The 21,462-nt window shown below is 46.0% G+C and overlaps 1 protein-coding gene across 5 annotated transcripts in view; it reads left to right on the forward strand.

Moving 5' to 3' along the window:
• Positions 1 to 18,772, forward strand: part of RTN3 (reticulon 3) — a gene marked incomplete at both ends in the record, with an annotated part of 73,453 nt that extends 54,681 nt beyond the window's left edge. For 4 of the 5 annotated variants that reach the window (XM_080696718.1, XM_080696720.1, XM_080696719.1 and 1 more), the window contains 6 exons: positions 8,748 to 8,955; positions 13,890 to 14,028; positions 14,267 to 14,336; positions 15,235 to 15,281; positions 16,114 to 16,172; positions 18,710 to 18,755. In XM_080696718.1, coding sequence (XP_080552844.1) covers positions 8,748 to 8,955; positions 13,890 to 14,028; positions 14,267 to 14,336; positions 15,235 to 15,281; positions 16,114 to 16,172; positions 18,710 to 18,755 — 569 coding nt within the window. Of the gene's footprint in view, positions 1 to 8,747; positions 8,956 to 13,889; positions 14,029 to 14,266; positions 14,337 to 15,234; positions 15,282 to 16,113; positions 16,173 to 18,709 lie in introns of all 5 variants that reach the window. The other variant, XM_080696722.1, reaches the window with a different exon arrangement.
• Positions 18,773 to 21,462: the final 2,690 nt, after the last annotated feature.

The raw sequence follows: 21,462 nt of genomic DNA on the forward strand, positions 1-21,462 counted from the left end.
AATCCCAGTACCTGGGAGGCTAAGACAGAAGGATTGCAGGTACATGGTCAGCCTCAGCAACTTAGTGAGACACTGTTTACAAATAAAAATAAAATAGGGAATTTAGCTGGGAAGTGGAATGCCCTTGGGTTTAATCCCCAGTACCCTTACAATAAAAGTAATAGTAATATGGCCACATTATAGATGATGTGGATTTTTTTCTTAAAGGAACCACTTAAATTTCACTAACAAGCCAGGTGTGGTGGTGCACACCAGTAATCCCAGTACCTGGGGGAGGAGACAGGAGGTTTGCAAGGTGGAGATCTATCTGCAATATAGGGATCCCCGGTGTTAAAAATAAAATGGGCTGAGGCTGTGGCCAGGCTCCGTGTCTGCTGCAGAAGTTCCTGCTGGCACAGAGGCTCCTGAGCAGTGAGTGGTTCTCCACTTGAGGTGTACCAGAATCGCTAGGGAAGCAACACTTGGTTCATGGCCTGATAATGGTCACGTGCTAACCTTCCCTGGAGTTGGGACCCTCTCCCCTCCTGCATCCTGATTTCTTTCTCACATCACACTGAGAGACACTAGGTGGGACAGCCTTCTCTAGTTTCCTTGTGTAAATTAAATTATAGTCAACAATGTTTAAGGGTCTTCTATGAAAATTAACCAAAATTAACATCTTATAATCCTATGTAGACTCAAAAGGGTAGACTTAAAAAAAAAAAAATCTGTCCCTAAGCCAGGCGTGGTGGCGCACACTTCTAATCCCAGCATTTGGGAGGCTGAGACAGGAAGACTGCAGTTCACGGACAGCCTCAGCTACTTAGTGAGGCCCTCCGCAACTTAGTGAGACCCTGTCTCAAAGAATAAGAAATAGGGCAGGAGGTCAAATCCCCTGAGTTTCATCCCCAGACCTGCAAAAAAAAAAAAAAAAAATCTGTTCCTGGTGTTTAAGTGTAGGGTGAGTACAAGAAATGAGAGAACAGTGCACCCTTTTTCCATATCAGGTTACTAGGTGGATGGTAGAGCCTTTGTTTTGTTTTGTTTTTTGGTTGGTTGGGTGGTGGCGGTGTTTTGCAGTACTGGGAATTGAACCAAAGACCTGGCACATACTTGGCAAGCGCTGTACCACTGAGCTACATCCCCAGCCCTTTTTATTTTATTTTAATACAAAGTCTAGCTAAATTGCCTACGCTGGCTTTGAACTTGAGATCCTCCTACCTCAGCCTCCCAAGCTCCTGCCTCAGCCACCAGAGTCACTGGGATTATAGATATGTGTCACTGCACTCAGTGTATTGTTGCTTTTTTAGTGATAGTCATTCTAATGGGTATGAGGTAGTATCTCGCTATGGTGTTTGAATGTTCTGTGTGCAGTACCCGGGGACATTCTACCACCAAGCTACACCCCAACCCTGTTTTATTTTTATTTTGAAAATAAATAAGAGTCTCACTAGGTTGATGAGAGCCTCATTATATGTTGAGACTGTCCTTGAACCTGTGATCCTCCTGCCTCGGTTTCCCAAGTACTAGGATTACAGGTGTCTGCCACTATGCCCCACTTTATGCTATTTTAAATGGTATTTCTAATTCAGTTTCTAAATGATCAGACTAGTACTTGGAAACATAATTGATTTTGTTATATTAATTTTGTATCATACAACCTTCCTAACCTCACTTATTAGTTCTAGTAGCTTTTTGTAAAGTCCTTCAGATTTTCTTCTCTTTTTTTCTTTTTTTTTTGGTGGGGGGGTACTGGGGATGGAACCCCAAGGGCATTCTACCTCCAAGCTGTACCCCCAGCCCTATTTTTTATTCTTTATTTTGAAACAGGGTCTCACTGAATTGCAAGGGCCTCACTAAGTAGCTGAGGCTGGCCGTGATTCGGTCTTCCTGTCTCAGCCTCCCAAATGCTGGGATTACAAGCGTGCGCCACCACGCCTGGCGGGATTATCTATATAAATAATTGTTTTAGTGAGCATTCTCACTGTTAGAACCCAAACACCTGCTACACAGCTTGAAGGAGGCTTTCATTTGCTGGTAGTACTCATGGCATGGTGGAGGAGGGGCAGTTACCCTCTGTTCATGGCCACAGGAAATGCTGCAGGGCCTGCCTGGGAAATACAATGTTCACAGCCACATCCCCAGGGAGCCACTCCAGCTTGTCCTACCTCCAAACATGGCTGCACTGTCTAACACATGAGGGCTTGGGGGACATTTTAAGCCCAAACACTAGCCGTGCATGGTGGTACTTTTTTTCCCCCGCAGATCCGGGGATGGAACCTAGGGGCATTCGACCTCCCAGCTACACCCCCTGCCCTGTTTTTTATTCCTTATTTTGAAACAGGGCCTCTAAATTGTGGATCTCTGCTCACTAAGTAGCTGAGGCTGTCTGCCAACCACAATCCTCCAGTCTCAGCCTCCCGAATGCTGGGATTACAAAAGTGTGCCCCCCCCCCCAGTTTAATGCTCATTTATAATCCCAGTACTTGGAAGGCTGAGACAGGAGGATCACAGGTTCTTGACCACCCTCAGCTACCTAGGGCTTTCTTCACAACTTAGTGAGACTTTGTTTCAAAATAAAGAATAAAAATAGGGCTGGAGGTATAGCTCAGAGGTAGAATGCACTTAGGTTCAATCCCAGTACCAAAAAAAACCAAAAACAAAAAAACCCTAACAGCAGTCATGCCATCTGTAAATAAAAGCAGTCATGCTTTGTCCTCTTCAGTCTGGCTGCCTTTTAATATCGTTTTCTTGACTTGCTACACTGGCTAGACCTGAATATAGTGTGTTTAATAGAAGTAGTAAGAGAATATCCTTGTCTTCTTTCATTCAGTTTGATGTTAGCTGCTTGGGAAGCTGAGGCAAGAGGATTATTTTATCAAATTGGGGAGTGTGTGTGTGTGTGTGTGTGTGTGTGTGTGTGTGTGTTTACTGGGGATAGAACCTAGGAACATTCTACCTTCAAACTACGCCCCTGGCTCTATTTTATTTTATTTTGAAACAAGGTCTCGCCAAGTTGCAGAGGGCCTCACAAGTAGCTGAAGCTGGCTGCAAACCTGCAGTCTTCCTGTCTTAGCCCCCCAAGTGCTGGATTCCAAGCAAGCACCACCAAGCCTGACACTTTATCTTTTAAGATAATCGTGTGGTTATTCTTTCATAGCTAATACAGTGAATTTTGAGTTTTTGTTTTGTTCTTGAGTTGTTTTCTCACTGTGTTGCCCTGGCTGCCTCAAGCTTGTGGGCTCAGGTGGGCCTCCAGTGTAGCTGGGGCTGCAGGGCTATTCCACCATGCTCGGCTTTGTCGATTGCAAATCCCACACATTGACTGAGAATGGAAGCCAGGGCCTCAAACATGCTTGGCGCCAGCTCTACCCCTGAACTACATCCCTAACTCTTTTTAAAATTTGTTTTGAGAGCTGGGCGTGGTGGCGCACGCTTGTCATCCCAGCTTTTGGGAGGCTGATACAGGAGGATCTCGGTTCGAGGACAGCCTCAGCTACTTAGTGAGGCCCTCTCTAACTTAGTGAGACCCTGTTTCAAAATAAAGAATAAAAAAATAAGGCAGGGGATGTATCTTGGAGGTCAAATGCTCCTGAGTTCCATCCCCAGACCCTCCCCCAAATAATTGTTTTGAGGTTTTAATGCAGGGCCTCCTTAAGTTGCCCTCAAACTTGCAATCCTCCTGCTTCAGGAGCAGGCAAGAGCCCAGAACCCAACAGCCACTTGACTTAAATTTGTTGGCCATTTGAATTATCTATTCACTTATTTTGGTGTTGCTAAAAGTTGAACCCAGAACCTCTCACAGGATAAGCCACATACTTTTTTTATTCAATTCAAATGTTTTCTAATTTCCATGTTGATTTCTTCTTTCATTCTTGGGTTATTTACAAATGTAATATTAATTTTGGGTTTCCCCTGATACTTTATGTGACTACCCTGTATCAGAAGCATAAAAGCACCTTGAGGGGCTGTGTTCAGAACTTAGTGATAGAACATCTTAGGACGCACGGCCAGGTTCAGTCTTCTCCTGTAACACACACTCAAATTGACCGGAACCCCTTTAGGATTTGAGGGGCTGTTTCAGTGCTCAGGATTTGGTCTTTGTAAATGTTGGTACATGTTTCATGTTTGCTTGAATAGGACTTATATTTTGTTTTTGTTTTTTACTAGGGATTGAACCCAGGGTCATTCTGCCTCCTGGCTATACCCTCAACCCTTTTGTGTGTGGGTGGATGGAACCCAGAGGCATTCCCTCCGAGCTACATTCCTAGCCCTATTTTATTTTATTTTGAAACAGGGTCCCACTAAGTTGTTAAGACTGGCCGAGAACCAGTGATTCTCCTGTCTCAGTCTTACTGAGATTACAAGCATGGGCTGCCACACCCAGCTCCAGCCCTAGTTTTTATTTTTATTTTTATTTTTTATTTTTTTTTGCGGGTCTAGAGATGGAACCCAGGGGCATTCGACCTCCAAGCTACAACCCCTTCCCTATTTTTTATTTTTAAACCAGGTCTCACTGAGGTGCGGAGGGCCTCAATAAGTAGCTGAGGCTATCCACAAACCTCAGTCCTCCTGTGTCAGCCTCCCGAATGCTGAAGTTACAAGCGTGTGCCACCATCCCTGGTAGTTTTTATTCTTTGTTTTGAAAAAGTCTCACCAAGCTGAGGAGGGCTTCATAAGTAGCTGAGGCTGGCCACAAACTTGCAATCCTCTTGTCTCAGCCTCCAAAGTATTGGTAGTATAAGCAGTTTCCATGACTTTTAAATCAGGTTTTTTTTATGTGACCTGCAGCTCAGACTTAACGATGGGCTCCATGCTGATGGATCACTGCCCCTCCAAACTAAAGATAACACCCACTCATTCTTCCCCATCTCAGTGGGTGATCCCATAGCACCCATTTTGCTCAGCTGGAACCTAGGTGTCAACTAGACTTTTTCCTTCTCCCTTTATCTCCCACATCTAGTCCCATCACCGAGTTCCGCCTTCTCTAATTCCTAAATATAGCTCATATCCTCCCACTCTGCTCATCCTGACTGTCCCTGGATGTAATACTGTGAAATGTATATTTAGCCTTCTTCCCCAGTTTCTGATAAACAATTAGGAAAATCCTTATGATTTCAAAAGTGTCTTTTGTATCTGATGATTGACGGGTGGCTGGCAGCTCCTGGGTAGCAGCTTCAGTTTGGGAGAGAAGGTCAGTGGAAAAGCCAAGGCTGGATTAGAAGCCCTGCCCTCCAGCCTCCAGGCTAGGGAGAGAGACAGAAGATGAAGCTGATCCCCAGCGGCCAGTCCTTTAACCAACTATGTCTATGTAATGATGCCTGCATGAAAGCCAAAAGGAACAGGGTTCAGAGAGCTTCCAGACAGCCGAACACATGGAGGCTCCTGGGGGGTGGCTCTGCTAGGTTGCTGGAGTCTTGCTATTTTGTGTTGCCCAGGCGGCCCTTGAAACTGTGATCTTCCCATCTCTGCCTCCCAAGTATTGGAATTATAGACCTGCATTAGCCGGGCGTGGTGGCGCACGCTTGTAATCCCAGCATCTGGGAGGCTGAGACCAGAGGATCACGATTCGCAGACAGCCTCAGCTACTTAGCGAGGCCCTTCGTAACTTAGTGAGACCCTGTTTCAAAATAAAAAATAAAAAATAGGGCGGGGGGTTTAGCTTGGAGGTAGAGTGCCCCTGGGTTCCATCCCCAGACCCACAAAAACAAAATAAAACAAAAAACAGACATGCATCACCATGCCCCTTAGCCTTATTTTTTAATTTTGAGAAAGAATCTCACTAAGTTGCTAAGAGCCTTGCTAAATTGCTGAGGCTGGCTTTGAACCTGTGATCCTTCTGTCTAGCCTTCCAAGCACTGGGATTACAGGCATGTGCCACCACATCTGGAATTGTTGTTAAATGCACTGTACTAGCTGGGTGTTGTAAACACATGCTTGTAATCCTAGCACTAGGGAGGCTTGAGACAGGAGGGCTGCAGGGTCAAGGGCAGCCTCAACAATTTAAGGAGACCCTGCTTCAAAATAAAAAGGGCTGGAGATGTAGGTTGGGGGGAGAATGCCCCTGGGTTCAATCACAGTACCAAATAAGTAAAGTAAAAAGGGCCGGGGTATGGTTTAGGGTGGATCCACGTGTTGAGCTGTTGGCAACTTCCCCTTGTCACCTTTCCCAGGACATCAGAAGGGCTAGGTAAAGTCTCCAAAAGCGTGCCAGTTTTCTTCCTTTGGTTCTGTACTCAGGCTCCTTAGTCTGCTGGATTCTGCAGATTTCTGTATTATCAGGAAACAAACGGAAGCTGTGGTTGAGCTGCTCTTGATCATTAGCTGGGCCGATGTTTAAGCACTCGGTGACAGATACTGAGAGCCCCCTGCAGGTAAGGTTTAAGTGCGCCAAAGAAAAATAATGCCGCAGGAGGGCACTCAGGAAGGAGCCTCTGAGCCAGGCCTTGAATGCAAAGGACAGGCCACCTTCTCCAAGCCCTGCATATTTCCCGGTCAGTCAGGAGGTCGACTTCCATCTCACCAGAATTCCACTGTTGAAGAGCTCAGGGCTGTCTGTACTGTCATGCAAGTTGCTTATGGCGCGTCCCTAGGGGGCACTGGTTCCTTGTAGGCTTGACCGTCCCTATGACAGTTTTCCAGTAGATGGCAGTAAAGTTCCAGAAGAAAGAGTGGCTTTTTTTTTTTTCCAACTTGCACTAAGGTGGGAATTTCTACTTTGCTTTTAAGCTGTTTATCCCCCAGTCCTTTTCTGATGTATCTGTATCCCAGCCGCATCCCGTAAGCTTTACTTTCTTACACAAGGCCTGCAAGCATAGTGCAGAAAACTCCCGTGTGGCCACAGGTTGTTGCCGTCGGGCCGCACGGGCTCCTTTCCTCTTTGTGGAGATGTTTTCCGTGAACCGTTTAAGAGTTGGTTGCAAGCCGGGCGTAGTGGGCACGCTAGTGATCCCAGCATTCGGGAGGCGGAGACCAGAGGATCGCGGTCCACAGACAGCCTCAGCTACTTAGTGAGGCCCTCTGCAACACAGTGAGACTCTGTCTCAAAATAAAGAATAAAAAATAGGGCAGGGGTGTAGCTCAGAGGTCAAATGCCCCTGGGTTCCATCCCCAGACCCGCAGAAAAAAAAAAAAGCTGGTTGCAAACCTCCTAGCTCTTTACTTCTGAAACACTCAAGTGTATTTCTTTGAAACAAGAACTTCGTTTTACATAAACATAAAACTCTTAAATTTAGGAAATGTAGCATTGGTGGAGTCCTTTACTAAGCTCTTTCTATCCCCGTCTCCAAGGCCCAGCCTAGGGTCACAGTTTGTAGTTACTTGTCGTTGGGTCTCTTTACTCCCCTGATCTGAAAGTGTTCTTCAGCCTTTGTCTTTTTGATAGTTTGAAAAGCGTAGATGAGTTATTTTGTAGGTGTTTTTTTTTCCAGTGGAGTTTGACTGATGTTTCTCCGTGGATTCAGGTTATATTTAGGGCAGGAATACCATAAAAGTGGTGTTGTGTCTTTCTCAACCATAAAGGTCTGCGGGTGTAGCTCAGGTAACATGCCCCTGGATTCTCTCCTCAGTACCAAAAAAAAAGAATATTAGCTGGGCATGGTGGTACACGTGGGAGGCTGAGAAGGGAGGCTCACAGATTTGAGACCAGCTTCTGCAATTTATCAAGACCTTGTTTGAAAATAAAAAATAACATGGGACTTAGAGGTAGACTGTGTAACCACCCCTGGGTTCTATCCCCAGTACTACCAAAACATACACACACTTGTTTGGATAATTATATGGTGCCCTACTCACACTCCTTCCTTAATTCTTTTCAGATTAACAGACTGGTATTTCGTTGTAACTAGGACTAGTAGAGATTTATCTGTTTTTATCACCACTTTCTTTGCTGGCTACCCCAATTTTGAAATTTCTGGTTAGCTTTGGTTTTGTTGTCTGTTGATCTAACTTTTTTTTTTTTTTTTTTGGTACTAGGGATGGAACTTGGGCATTTTACCTCTGAGCAATACCCCCAACCCTATATTTATTTATTTGTTTATTTATTTGTTTGTTTATTTATTTTTGGTGGTGCTGGGGTTTCTGGAAACCCTTCTACCTCTTGGCTACACTCCCAGACCCATTTTTATATTTTTTTATTTGGAAACAGGGTCTCTTAAGCCAGCAACGCTGGCTTCGAACCTGCACAATCCTCCTGTCTCTGCCTCCCAAGCACGGGGATTACAAGCGTGCGCCACCACGCCTGGTGTCCTATTTTTTTATTCTTTATTTTGAAACAGGGTCTCACTGTGTCGCAGAGGGCCTTGCTAAGTAGCTCAGGTTGTCTGTGACCCGCGATCCTCCTGTCGGCCTCCTGAATGCTGGGGTGACAAGCGTGCGCCCCCGTGCCCGATTGTTCCAGCCATTTCATAAGCATTGTCTGCTTTCTCGGTTGGCTGGTTGGTTGAGATGCAGTCTCTCGTGTTGCATGGACTGTGTCAGACTCCTGGGACCAAGTGATCCCTGCCTCCACTTCCTAAACGCTGGGACCACGGGCATGTCCCCAGCACGTCTGCTTACTGTAGTTGAGGACTAGCAACATTTTCTAGCCTTCCTTTCTGCCAAAACATTTAAGGCAGTAACACTGCCCCAGTGGCCTGCAGTAGCTGAATAAACTCTTCAGTGTCAGCTTATCTCGGAGGGGGTGGCCAGTCTGTGGGCAGCAGGACGTGGGTACGCAGGGCCCCGCCAGCACCGTCCAGGGTCAGTAACTTGCACTTCCTCGTTGACAGTGCACGACCTGATCTTCTGGCGAGACGTGAAGAAGACCGGCTTCGTCTTTGGCACCACACTGATCATGCTGCTCTCCCTGGCCGCTTTCAGTGTCATCAGCGTGGTCTCGTACCTCATCCTGGCTCTTCTCTCCGTCACCATCAGCTTCAGAGTCTACAAGTCTGTCATCCAAGCTGTACAGAAGTCAGAAGAAGGCCATCCATTCAAGTGAGTTGAAATATCCCAAGTGATACTTTACATCTTAGTGGAGGGGTTGGCTGAGGCTGATCAGGTCTGAAAACTGGGCCTAACTAGAAATCAAGAATTATACAGTTGATTGGCAACATGGATTATTCTCTAGAGACAGTGTGATCACCCTAAGAATTGAGGTTGGAATCCAGGGGCTTTTCTCCTTCCAGGCTATACTCCCAGACCTATTTTTTTATACTTTATTTGGAAACAGGGTCTCACTAAGTTGCTGAGAGCTTCTCTAAGTAGCTGAGGCCAGCTTCGAACCTGCGCGATCCTCCTGTCTCAGCCTCCCAAGCGCTGGGATTACAAGCATATGCCACCATGCCTGGCTCCAGCCCTATTTTTTATTCTTTAATTTGAAACAGGGTCTTACTGAGTTGCAAAGGACCTTACTAAGTAGCTGAGGTTGTCCATGAATTGCGATCCTCATATCTCAGCCTCCTGAATGCTGGGGTTACAGGCATGCTCCACCTTGCCCACCTCTTTTTTTTTTTTTTTTTTTTTTTTCTTCCTTTGGTCTCACTAAGTTGCAGAGGGCCTCATTAAGTAGCTGAGGCTGGCTGTGAACCTGTAATCCTCTCTCAGCCTCCCAAGTACTAGGATTACAAGCATGCAACACCACACCTGGTAGGAGTCAAGCACTTTTTGACATGCTAGAGTCTCACATTTTAAGAACAAAGATACTGCCGGGCACGGTGGCGCACGCTTGCAATCCCAGCATTCAGGAGGCTGAGACAGGAGGATCGCAGTTCACGGACAGCCTCAGCTGCTTAGTGAGGCCCTTTGTAACTTAGTGAGACCCTGTTTCAAAATAAAATAAGGAATAAAATAGAGGGCTGGGGGTGTCGCTCAGAGGTAGAATGCCCTGGGTTCTGTCCCCAGTACCACAAAAAAAAAAAAAAAAGACCAAAGAGCCTGTAAATGCTGAGCGAGGCGCAGACCCTGCGTACCCAGCGCGCCTGGAGTGGTTCTCAGACGGCTGTGTTCCTGTCTGAGCCCCACATGCTTACGTCTGGAATGGCTTTGAAATCTTCCCTGGGGCTGCTTTTGATGATATCATAACGCAGTGTTTTTGCTTCTGCTTTATTACTGATTTCCTTCCTAGCTCTCATTTAGTTTTTATAATCCCAGGGTCAAGTCCTGATGAAACCAGTCGGTCGTCATGCATTTCTGGGGTCTAATTTCTCGCTTTTCTGCTTGTGCTATAACTTTTCCCAGGGACATTCTACGTCCAAGCTACACCCTCAGCCCCATTTGTTTTTATTCTTTATTTTAAACAGGGTTTCACTAAGTAGCTGGGGCTGGGTGTGAGCCTCAAACCTCCTGTCTAGCCTCCCAAGTACTGGGATTACAAGCGTGTGCCACCACACCTGGCTTTGCGCTAAGAAATTGAAGAGGAAAAGCGTGAAGAAACCCGTATTGAAGTTACGGCGTGCCCCGTATGGTGGCACACGCTTGTAATCCCAGTACTTGGGGGCCTGACGCTGGAGGAACGCAGGTTCATGGCCAGCCTCAGCTACTTAGGCCTTCCACAGCTTAATGAGACCTTGTTTCAAAAAAAAAAAAAAAAAAGAATAAAAAATAGGGCTGGGGGTGTAGCTCGGAGGTAGAATGCCCCCTGGGTTCAAACCCCAGTCGCCCCTACACACACAAATTCTTAGCTCTAAAAACTTATTTTGTAGGTATGTGTGGTACTGGGAAATGAACCCAGGGGCATTCTACCTCCAAGATACACCTCCACCCCTATTTTAGTTGTATTTGGAAAACAGAGTCTCACTAGGTTTATAAGAGCCTCATTACTTGCTGAGGCTGTCCTTGAACTTAAGATCCTCTTGTCTCAGCCTCCCAAATACTGGGATTACAACCATATACCACCACATCCAGCTCTGTAAAAACTTTTTATTTGAACATTAGCAAATGATTATAAAGAAAGAGACCCTACTGTGACCTCTCAGGACTGAATTGCCTGCTAGTGCTTGTACTTTCTCTTGGTAAATATACAAACATTGCCGGGCGTGGTGGCACACGCTTATAATTCTCGCGCTTGGAAGGCTGAGACAGGAGGGTCGCACAGGTTCAAAGCCAGCCTCTGCTACTTAGTGAGGCTCTCAGCAACTTAGTTAGACCCTGTTTCCAAATAAAAAATATTAAAAAAAAAAACTAACTAGCTGGGGCTGGTTGTGAACCTGCAACCCTCCTGTGTCAGCCTCCCAAGTACTGGGATTACAGGCATGTTCCACCACACCTGGCTTGCTCTAGTGTCTTAATGTGATATTTTTGTTCTTTTTGCTTTGATATTTGTGGATTTATGTCTTTTATAAAACCGTATTAATTATAACACCTGGGAGGGCTTGTTTTGTTTGTGGTTTATTTTTGTAGTGCTGGGCGTGGAACTCGGCGTTCTACCCTGTTACACCCAGCCCTGTTTTCTTTCTTCTTCTTCTTCTTTTTTTTCCCTTCGGGTCTGGGAATGGAACCCAGGGGCATTCACCCCTGAGTCAACCCCCTGCCCTATTTTTTTGTTCTTTATTTTGAAACAGGGTCTCACTAAGTTGCGGAGGGCCTCACTAAGTAGCTGAAGCTATCCACAAACCATGATCCTCCAGTCTCAACCTCCCGAATGCTGGGATGACAAGCGTGGGCCACCACGCCTGGCCCAGCCCTAATTTTATTCTTTACTTTGAAACAGGGTCTCACTGTGTTGCAAAGGGCCTCACTAAATAGTTGAGGCTGGGGCCGGGCGTGGTGGCGCACGCTTGTCATCCCCGCGCTTGGGAGGCAGAGACAGGAGGATCGCGCAGGTTCGAAGCCAGCCGCGCGCGCTGATTTAGGAGACCCTGTTTCCAAATTAAAAAAAAAAAAATGTAAAAATAGGTCTGGGAGTGTAGCCCGGAGATAGAAGGGCTTCCAGGAACCCCAGTACCACCAAAATTAAATAAATAAATAAATAAATAAATAAATAAATAAATAAATAAATAAATAGTTGAGGCTGACTGTGAACCTCAATCTTTCTGTCTCAGCCTCCCAGATACTGGGATTAACGGGTGTACCACCACACCCAGCTATAACATCTAATTTTTAAATTTTTATATTTGGTTGTAAATATTTTCTTAATAAATAGAAATGAAATCACTGGGTGTGGTGGTGCACACTTGTAATCCCAGCATTTGGGAAGTAGAGACCGGAGGATCACTGTTCACAGACATCTTCAGCTACTTAGCAAGGCCCTGCACAACTCAGTGAGACCCTGTTTCCAGATAAAATATAAAATAAGTCTGGGAGTACAGCCCAGAGGTAGAAAGCCTCTGGGTTCCACCCCCCCAGTACCACCATAGATGGATGGATAGATTAGATAGATAGATAGATAGATAGATAGATAGATTAGAACCAGGCATGGTGTTGCACGCTTGTAATCCCAGCATTTGGGAGGCTGAGACAGGAGGGTCGCAGTCCGTGGACAGCCTCAGCTACTTAGTGAGGCCCTTTGCAACTCAGTGAGACCCTGTATAAAAATAAATAATAAAAATACAGGGCTGGGGATGCAGCTCGGCGGTACAATGACCCTGGGTTCCATCCTTAGTACTGCAAAAAAAAAAAAAAGGAAGGAAGGAAAAACATGCCTATTATTCTTTCATTTACCCGTGACTGTGGACTCCTTAAGCAAAAGTAGCCTGCCCTTTCCTGACAGCCCGCACCTAGCAGAATGGCTGCATGCAGGAGACAGCACTGAGTGCAGGAACAAGTTATACTCACGGCTGCATCTTCATTCTATAGTATCTGGGGACAGAAACCATCTCTTTCTGTCCTCTGTAGTTTTGAACCCTCTCAAATTTATCTTTTTGTGTATGTGAGTATGTGGTACTGGGGATTGAACTCAGAGGCATTCTACCTCTGAGCTATACCCCAAGCTTGCCTCCCCCCCCCCCTTTTTTGTGTGTGTGGGGGTAGGATACTGGGGTTGCACCCAGGGGCATTCTACCTCTGAGCTACATCCCCAGCCCTATTTTTTAGTCTTTTTTTATTTTTTGAAACAGGTCTCACTGAGTTGCAGAGGGCCTTATTAAGTAGCTGAAGCTGTTCATGAACCATGATCCTCCTGTCTCAGCCTCCCTAATGCTAGGATTACAAGCATGTGCCACCACGCCCAGCTCCCCCCCCCCTCCTTTTTTTGCGGGTCTGGGGCTGGAACCTTGGGGCATTTCACCTCCGAGCTATACCCCCTGCCCTAATTTTTATTCTTTATTTTGAAACAGGGTCTCACTAAGTTGCCGAGGGCCACCCTGCCCGGCTCTCCCCCTTTTTTTGTGTGTTTGTGTGGGTGTAATGGGGGTGGAACCTAGGAGCTTCTCTACCTCCCAGCTACACTCCCAGACTTATTTTATACTTTATTTGGAAACAGGGTCTCACTAAGTTGCTGAGAGCCTCACTAAGTAGCTGAGGCTGGCCTTGAACCTGTGTGATCTTTCTGTCTCAGCCTCCCAAATGCTAGGATTATAAGCGTGCGCCATCATGCCGGCTTCTCCCTCTTTTTTAAACAGGGTCTCAGTAGGTTGCTGAGAATCTTGCTAAGTTGCTGAGCCTGGTCCTCCTGTCTCAGCCTCCTAGGTACCAGAATTACAGATGTGTACCACCATACCTCGCTTAACAAATATTTTCCATGCCTCCTTTATCATTCTGAAATGAAATTCATAGATAATTTACCTATAAACACAGTTGTGCATTACTGTCCTACACTTTGCAGATATCTGGGGAAATCTTTGCCTTTGCCCACTAAAGGATGATAGTGTCCTTGCCTCGTGATGGCAAAAATAAAAAAACCCCTACAGTTTTCTGAGGTGCACCCTGGGGGCCACTGCACGCCTAAGGACTGCTGCACTAACAGCCTTCCCTCCTGCCTCTTCCTCTGAAAGAGCCTACCTGGATGTGGACATCACCCTGTCCTCGGAAGCCTTCCACAACTACATGAATGCCGCCATGGTGCACGTCAATAAGGCCCTGAAGCTCCTCATCCGTCTCTTCCTGGTGGAGGATCTGGTTGACTCCTTGAAGGTGAGTTGCGTCTGCAGCTTCTGGTGGCGGGACTGAGGAACGGAGTTACCTTAAGCCTTGCTATTTACTGAGCTTGTTTCTGAAAAGAGGGCGGAGTTGAGGGTGTGATGCAGAGGGAGAGTAGTAGAGAGTTTATCAGGCAAAAGCAGACATGCTTAACCAGAGGTGAATGGCGTCGGACGCCCTGGGTTCTGCATGATGGCTCTTCCTGCTTCACCTCTGATGTTGACCTTCACAGCTGGCCGTCTTCATGTGGCTGATGACCTACGTGGGTGCTGTTTTCAATGGAATCACCCTTCTGATTCTTGGTAAGTGGCAAGGAAATTATCTCCATGTTCCTTAAAATAAAAGAGGAGGCCCAGCCTTTAACATCCACAGAGACCATGAACTAGTTACTAGAGGAACCTGTGTTTGTGGTTACAAGATTATCCAGTGGTCCCAATTGTAAAGAAATGTCAAGCTGGGCATGGTGGTGCACACTTGTAATCCCAGTACTTGGGAGGCTGAGACAGGAAGATCACAGGTTTGCAGCCAGCCTCTGCTACTGAGGCCTCCGCACCTTAGTGAGACCCTATTTCAAAACAAAGAATAGGCCGGGCGTGGTGGCGCACGCTTGTAATCCCAGCACTTGGGAGGCTGAGACAGGAGGATCACACAGGTTCGAAGCCAGCCTCAGCTACTTAGTGAGGCTCTCAGCAACTTAGTGAGACCCTGTTTCCAAATAAAGTATAAAATAGGTCTGGGAGTATAGCTGGGAGGTAGAAAACCCCTGGGTTCCACCCCTAGTACCACCAAAAGAAAAGAAAGAAAGGGAATAAAAATAGGGCTGAGGTATAGCTCAGAGGTAATGCCCTTGAGTTCAAGTCTGGGGGGAAAAATTATATAAACAAAACAGGTAAAAGTAAAGGAGACTTGTCAAGATTTGGTTTCATTGCAGGGATCTTATTCATAGTACAACCACTTTTATAATTTGGAGCTTATTGTCTATGGACAAAGAAAGCAGCCTGTGTGCCTGGGAAGGTTACTCCTCTACGTTAGCTCTCTTTTGTAACTGTCCTAAGTTGGGGGCTCTAGCCAGGTTTTTCATTTTGAGGAAGATGTGTGTTTCACTCTGTTGGATAAGGGGAAACGTGCATTACCTGAGTCTTGAGCGCTTGTGACCATCTCACATCTGCGTTTGCCACACCCCACCATCTTGTCTTTCAGCCGACCTGCTTGTTTTCAGCGTCCCAATTGTCTATGAGAAGTACAAGGTAGGCATTTGTTCCGATTCAGATGATGCTGGTTGATACACGACGAGTTTTAGTTCATTTTTAAGTCTGGTGCCTGTAAGAAACTGATCAAAGCCGGGTGTGGTGGCGCACGCTTCTAAGCCCAGCATTCAGGAGTCTGAGACTGGAGGATCGTGGTTCGCGGACAGCCTCAGCTACCTTTTGAGTTTCTATCACACAGGTGCATTTTCTATTAAAGAATAAGTTGGAAGTGTTTAATGAATAGAAGCTGAGTGTCTAAAAAGAAACTTCAAGCTGAGCGTGGTGGCGCACGCTTGTAATCCCACATTCGGGAGGCTAAGACAGGAGGATCGCGGTTTGAGGACAGCCTCAGCTACTTACTGAGGCCCTTTGCAACTCAGTGAGACCCGGTTTCAAAATAAAGGATAAAAAATAGGGCTGGGGGTAGCCGGGCGTGGTGGCACGCGCTTATAGACAGGAGGATCGCGCAGGTTCAAAGCCAGCCGTGCTGGCTTAAGAGACCCTGTTTCCAAAAATAAAAAAGTATGAAATAGGTCTGGGAGTGTAGCCCGGAGGTAGAAGGGCTTCCAGGAACCCCAGTACCACAAAAAAAAATAGGGCCGGGGGTATAGCTCGGAGGTCGAATGCCCCTGGGTTTCATCCCAGTACCGCAAAAACTGACAAACTGGGCATTGATTTTTCTTTCTTTTTTTTTTTTTTTTTTAATATTAAGTCGTTTTTTGGGTTTTTTAAAGTTGAACGAGGAAAAAGAACAGTCAGTATACCTTCAGGGAAGTTGTTAAATCTCTGTGTCGCCACACTGAGCTTTCCTTCTTTCCTTCCTTCCGTAAAGACCCAGATTGATCACTATGTCGGCATCGCCCGGGACCAGACCAAGTCAATTGTTGAAAAGTAAGTACATTTAGGAACTACATTTTATCAGGACATACGCTTCTTTCCCCAAGATTATTTTTAGTCCTTTGTCTAATACGCTGATGTCATGCGGGGCGTGGTGGTGCACACTTGTAATCCCAGTGCTTGGGAGGCTGAGAAAGGAGGATCACGGCTCGCAGCCAGCCTCAGCTACTGAGTGAGGCCTTATTCAACTTAGTGAGATCCTGCTTCAAAATAAAAGAAAAAAGCCCCGCGTGGTGGCGCACACTCATAATCCCCACGCTTGGGAGGCTGAGACAGGAGGATCGCACAGGTTCGAAGCCAGCCTCAGCTACTGAGTGAGGCTCTCAAGAACTTACTGAGACCCTGTTTCCAAATAAAATATAAAATAGGTCTGGGAGTGTAGCCCAGAGGTAGAAAAGCTACTGGGTTCCACCCCCAGTACCACCAAAAAAAAAAAAAAAAAAATTAAAAAAAAATAATAATGTAAAATAAAAGAATAAAATCCAGTTGGGGGTGTAGCTAAGAGGTAGAATGCTTCTGGGTTCCACCCTCAGTACCACAAAAAGAAAAATTAAAATTAAAAAATAAAATGCTGGTGCCAAAGATAATAATCATTTTTACCCTGAAAAAAAACTTGGTTAATAGTTCTATTTTACTAGAAATTACTGCAGCTGCTTGTTCAGAAGAAACATTCTTAAGCTGGGCGTGGTGGTGCACTCTTGTAATTCCAGCATTTGGAAGCCTGAGACAGAGTATCATGGTCACAGCCTCAGCTACTTAGTGAGGCCCACTACAACTTAATGAGGCCATGTTTCAAAATAAAGAATAAAAACTAGGGGGGCTAGGGGTGCAGCTCAGATGTAGAACTTCTCTGGGTTTCATCCCCAGTATGGCAAAAAAAAAAAAAAAAAAAAAAGGGGTGAGGGGGTCGGACATAGAATGCTCCTGGATTCAGTCCCCAGTCCTGCAAAAAATAGTAATAATAAATAAATTATTGAGCATTTCCTCAAACCTTCAATCCACTTGTCACAGCTTTTTAAGTGCTGCGGTTACAGGTTTATGCCACTACACCTAACTTCTCTTTTCCTTTTTTAAACAGTTAATGCTTAAATCAAGAAAATAGTAATAAACATCTTTTTGTCTTCCTGTGTCAAGGAACTGTGTATTATTTCTATATTTGCTGTATGCTTTAACATTAGAATAAAATGTTATTATTCTTTTGTATTTTTTAGCTATTATTAGCTAAGGATCAGAGCGCTGTGCCTGTTAGATCCCTGAGTGTCTGAGCTCGAGTGTAGTGTTTAGCAGGCGCCCTGAGCAGGCTGTGCGGGCCGGGGCGTGGTGCAGTGCCAGTGCGCTCGCCTCGCCTGCACAAGGGCCTCGGTTGTGCAGCAAGAAGAAACTGAGTTTATCCAGTCAGGTTTGGGTGGGGACAGAATCTTTACCCATTTTTTTTGCTTTATATAGGCACTAAAACCAGGCAGTCAGGGCAAATCTTAATGTGGTAGCTGTTTACTCCCAGTTATTTGCCGAAGATACATAGCTGTAGCTCAAGGATTTTTGTTTTTTCATGGTGCTTGAGATGGGACCCCAGAGGAATTCTTCTTTCCAGCTACATCCCCAGCCCTTTTATATTCTTTATTTGGAAACAGGGTCTCACAAAATTGCCAACACCCTCGCTAAGTTGCCAAGACTAAGTTGTTTCAAACCTGCAGCCCTCTTGTCTCAAGTAATGGGTGTGCACCACCGTGCCCAGCTTAGCTCTAACGTCTTGACTGCTGGTGTTGGGGACTCTCGGGGCACCTGCTGTGGAATCTGACGTTGGGGGAGGGGCTTGGCGGCCCCTTTGCCAGAGTGAAGGGCAGCTTTGGTGGCCTCCAAGGGCCTAGGTTGCCTGATCCTGCAATCCTGAGAACCAGGAACCAGAGACCCATGGAGCCGGGTGTGGTGGCGCACGCTTGTAATCCCAGCATTCGGGAGGCTGAGACAAGAGGATCGTGGTTCACAACCAGCCTCAGCTACTTAGGCCCTCCGCAACTTAGTGAGACCCTGTTTCAAAACAAAGAATAAAAATTAGGGCCTCTGGGTTCCATCCCCAGACCTGCAAAAAAAAAAAAAAAGGATCCAGAGACCCGACCCGTGACCTTTTACCTGTTTTTTTCACCCTGACCTCTGAGTTGGCTGGGGGCACTAGTAGTGACTTGGCATTCCTTTTTCTGTCCCTGACAGCCAAGGAAATGGGCTCTGCACTGCTAGTGTGTTGAGCATAGTCAGCAGGCATTATGCCTGAGTACCTTCCTTCTCTGGAACCTTCAGTGAAGGACCCAGGAGGCCCTGCGGCCTGGGGCAGGGAGAGGAGTGGGTCTCTTCGGAGCTCAGGCTCATCCTAGCAGAGAACAGAGCAGCTCCCAGCCCTCCTCTCCCATCTCTGGGGAAATGGGAGGATGTCTTCCACATTACTCCAACAGGTCCAGGACTGTCTTTAGCATCACTATGAAGATACAAACCTAGTAGAAATGCTTATTTTTTCCTCTTCTATCTTTCCGTAATAGGATCCAAGCAAAACTCCCTGGAATTGCCAAGAAAAAGGCAGAATAAACCACGTGGAAACCTGAAGCTCAACAGTTACTAGAACACCATTCAATAGTTATAGCTGTGACTTGTACCATGAAGGGACATGCTCAGTGTCAGCTTGAGCCTGCATTCCAGGCCTTTTTTTTAAATTTGATGTTCTCTCCCTTCCTTTCCCTTTAACCTCAGTATCAAGCACAAGAAATGTTGGACTGCAAAAAGAACTTATATCTTAGAACCTAAAAGAATAAAGAAAGAATCAAATTAATAGGATAAATTCTTCCTTAATGGTGGTGGAGCTTTTACCTGTAGCAGGAAAATGGAAAGATTAGCAGTAAGGGAGAAGACAAATAATAGAACATGTCTTTTGGGTCCTTCTATCCAGTTTCCAAGGACTATATAGTTCCCATTATAGTTCCACCCTTATTTTTAAGTTAAGAAATAATCATTAACTTATGAATAAATTGTTTAGGGACAGGAGTGGGATTCCTTTGGGTTTTTTGCAGCCCTCTGATTCCATCTTCCTGTCTCACACTGTGAGTGGCTACTCCTAATATTCTTGTTCTTCCCTTAATGATATAACCTCGAACTCTGGATAACTTAATAGGTGATAGTGATAATTCTTCATTCCCAGAATTCCATCTAAGAAGTAAGAGTGGAAACAGGAAGTGGGCGGGGGAGGGAGGCGGCCAGAGCAGCTCCAGCAGCTCCTCCCCAGGGAAGAAGGGCCCCACAGGGAGGATGCTGGCCCGGTGCTTCTCTTGGAAGCCAATTGGAGCGTTAGTTTGAGAATTCATTCCTGAATGTGCTTTCCCCTCTCTTTCCTGCCCACCTCACCTCAAGTTTAATAAATATGGTTGTACTTTCTTATTATGAAATAAATGTCTGTAACTGCTGTACACTGCTGTAAACTTGTTAGAGAAAAAATAATCTGCATGTGGGCTCCCCCGTTGAGTTATTGTAACCCTCTCTCAGTCCATGGCGGGGAACATTCTCGAGCAGTGAGCTACAGAAACACAGAGGCCTGTTTTCTTTATCCTTGCCCACTGCTTTCTTCTCGCGGCCTGCATCTTCGGCCTGTGCCCTTGGCTGTAGCCTAAGGACCAGAGTCAGGTGCCGCGGAGCTTGCGTGCGTCCAGGGTCCAGACCGCACACGGGCACCGGTAGGTGCGTTTTATGTTCATGGGGAGTGTAGCGGCTTCGAGGCGGCCTTCCGGGGCTGTGTTCCATTCTCAGACACGGGGATGGCTCGGCACCTCTGCCACAGCCCAGTGCTTCTGTGGAGAGTGCTTTCAGTGTGGGGTGAAGGTGCAGGCAGGGCCAGCCGTGGACGGGCTCTGTGTCCTCGGAAGACAGCAGGGGAAGGGACTCTCTTGCCGGCAGCTGGAGAGCAACTGAGAATTTTTTATTGCTCTTTGAAACGAGTTTCTTTCCATGTGAAATAAGTCTACAGAGTCCGTAGTTGGGAGTTTCTTAAAAGCTGCTGGCTTTAAAAGTAAGGGCTACCATATTTGATGGTCCCAAAGTACTGCAACTATATAAAAAGTAGTGGGAAGAATTCTTTCCACTCTGAAAAATTAGGAATTTCGAAGAATAAAAGGTACCTTTGCCTTACTCTACTTCACTTCCTTGTCCCCTTTCCTTTGCAATCCTCAGCTGATTTTCTGTGGCGCAGACAGCTCACTCGCCATTGCCCCTTCACCCCTCCCAGGAAGTCGACACACTGGTGTTCTTTCGCACTTCCCCTCCAGAGGACCTCTTTCTGCACTGGAAGCCTCCACACCTGGCTCTTTTTTGTTGTTGTTGCTGCTGCTGTGTTAAGATAATTGGAAAGATTTTTGTGCCACGCAGGAATTTTTTTTTTTAAGAAAACCCTATAGACAAAAAAATTACTAATGAAACTGTGTGCGTGTCTGTGCGTGCAACATAAAAATACAGTAGCACCTAAGGAGCTTGAATCTTGGTTCCTGTAAAACTGCAAATTGATGTGGTGTTAATTAAAAAATAAAGAACACAATGGCTGTGGTGTCATTCTGCTAACTTTATTCTTTATACACAGTTCGGGTAAAGTAAGAACCAAACAAGGCTTCAACTCCATCCTCACTCCACTGTGGGGCCTTAAAAAAGCAACATACGAGTTCCCAAGATTGCCGATTTCCATAGAGTAGAGCACCGCTGTGCACTGGGTTCCGAAAGGACATAGGAGAGCCTCTAAGAGGTGGGCCTTGGAGGAAGATGAGGGGCTGGGGGTGCGTGAGGCCCTCCGTTTGATCCCCAGCACCATAAAGAAAGGAAAAAGAGTGAGAATGGAGGGGCCAGTGGGATCTGCTCGCCGGCTCTCAGCCAGCTTTGCACCAGCCTGGAAGGATTCCCTGCTCGCTCACAGTACGGAGTGGCCTTGAAACCACAGCCACAGAGCACGGAGACAGTCACGGTCACGCAGCAGGTCTTTCCTCGGAGAACTCGCCTCTGAATCGCTCTTCCCCAGAACTAAGGCTGCAGTGACTCAAGCTGGATTTTAAAAATTTATTCAACATACTTCTTAAAAAACTTAGGATGAAGGATTTTTTAAATGACTGATGCAAACAACTTCACAAATACAATACAAAGGGTTGAATAATGTCACTAAGTAACATGGTATATAAATATGTATTGAGTAACATTTACATATTGGCCATTAATAGCAAGCATACTGTTAACAAAAAAGAAAGAAAAAAAACCATGAAGAAACTTC

This window comes from Muscardinus avellanarius (genome assembly GCF_963383645.1).
Source record: "Muscardinus avellanarius genome assembly, chromosome: 1".
NCBI classification, from domain to species: Eukaryota; Metazoa; Chordata; class Mammalia; order Rodentia; family Gliridae; genus Muscardinus; species Muscardinus avellanarius.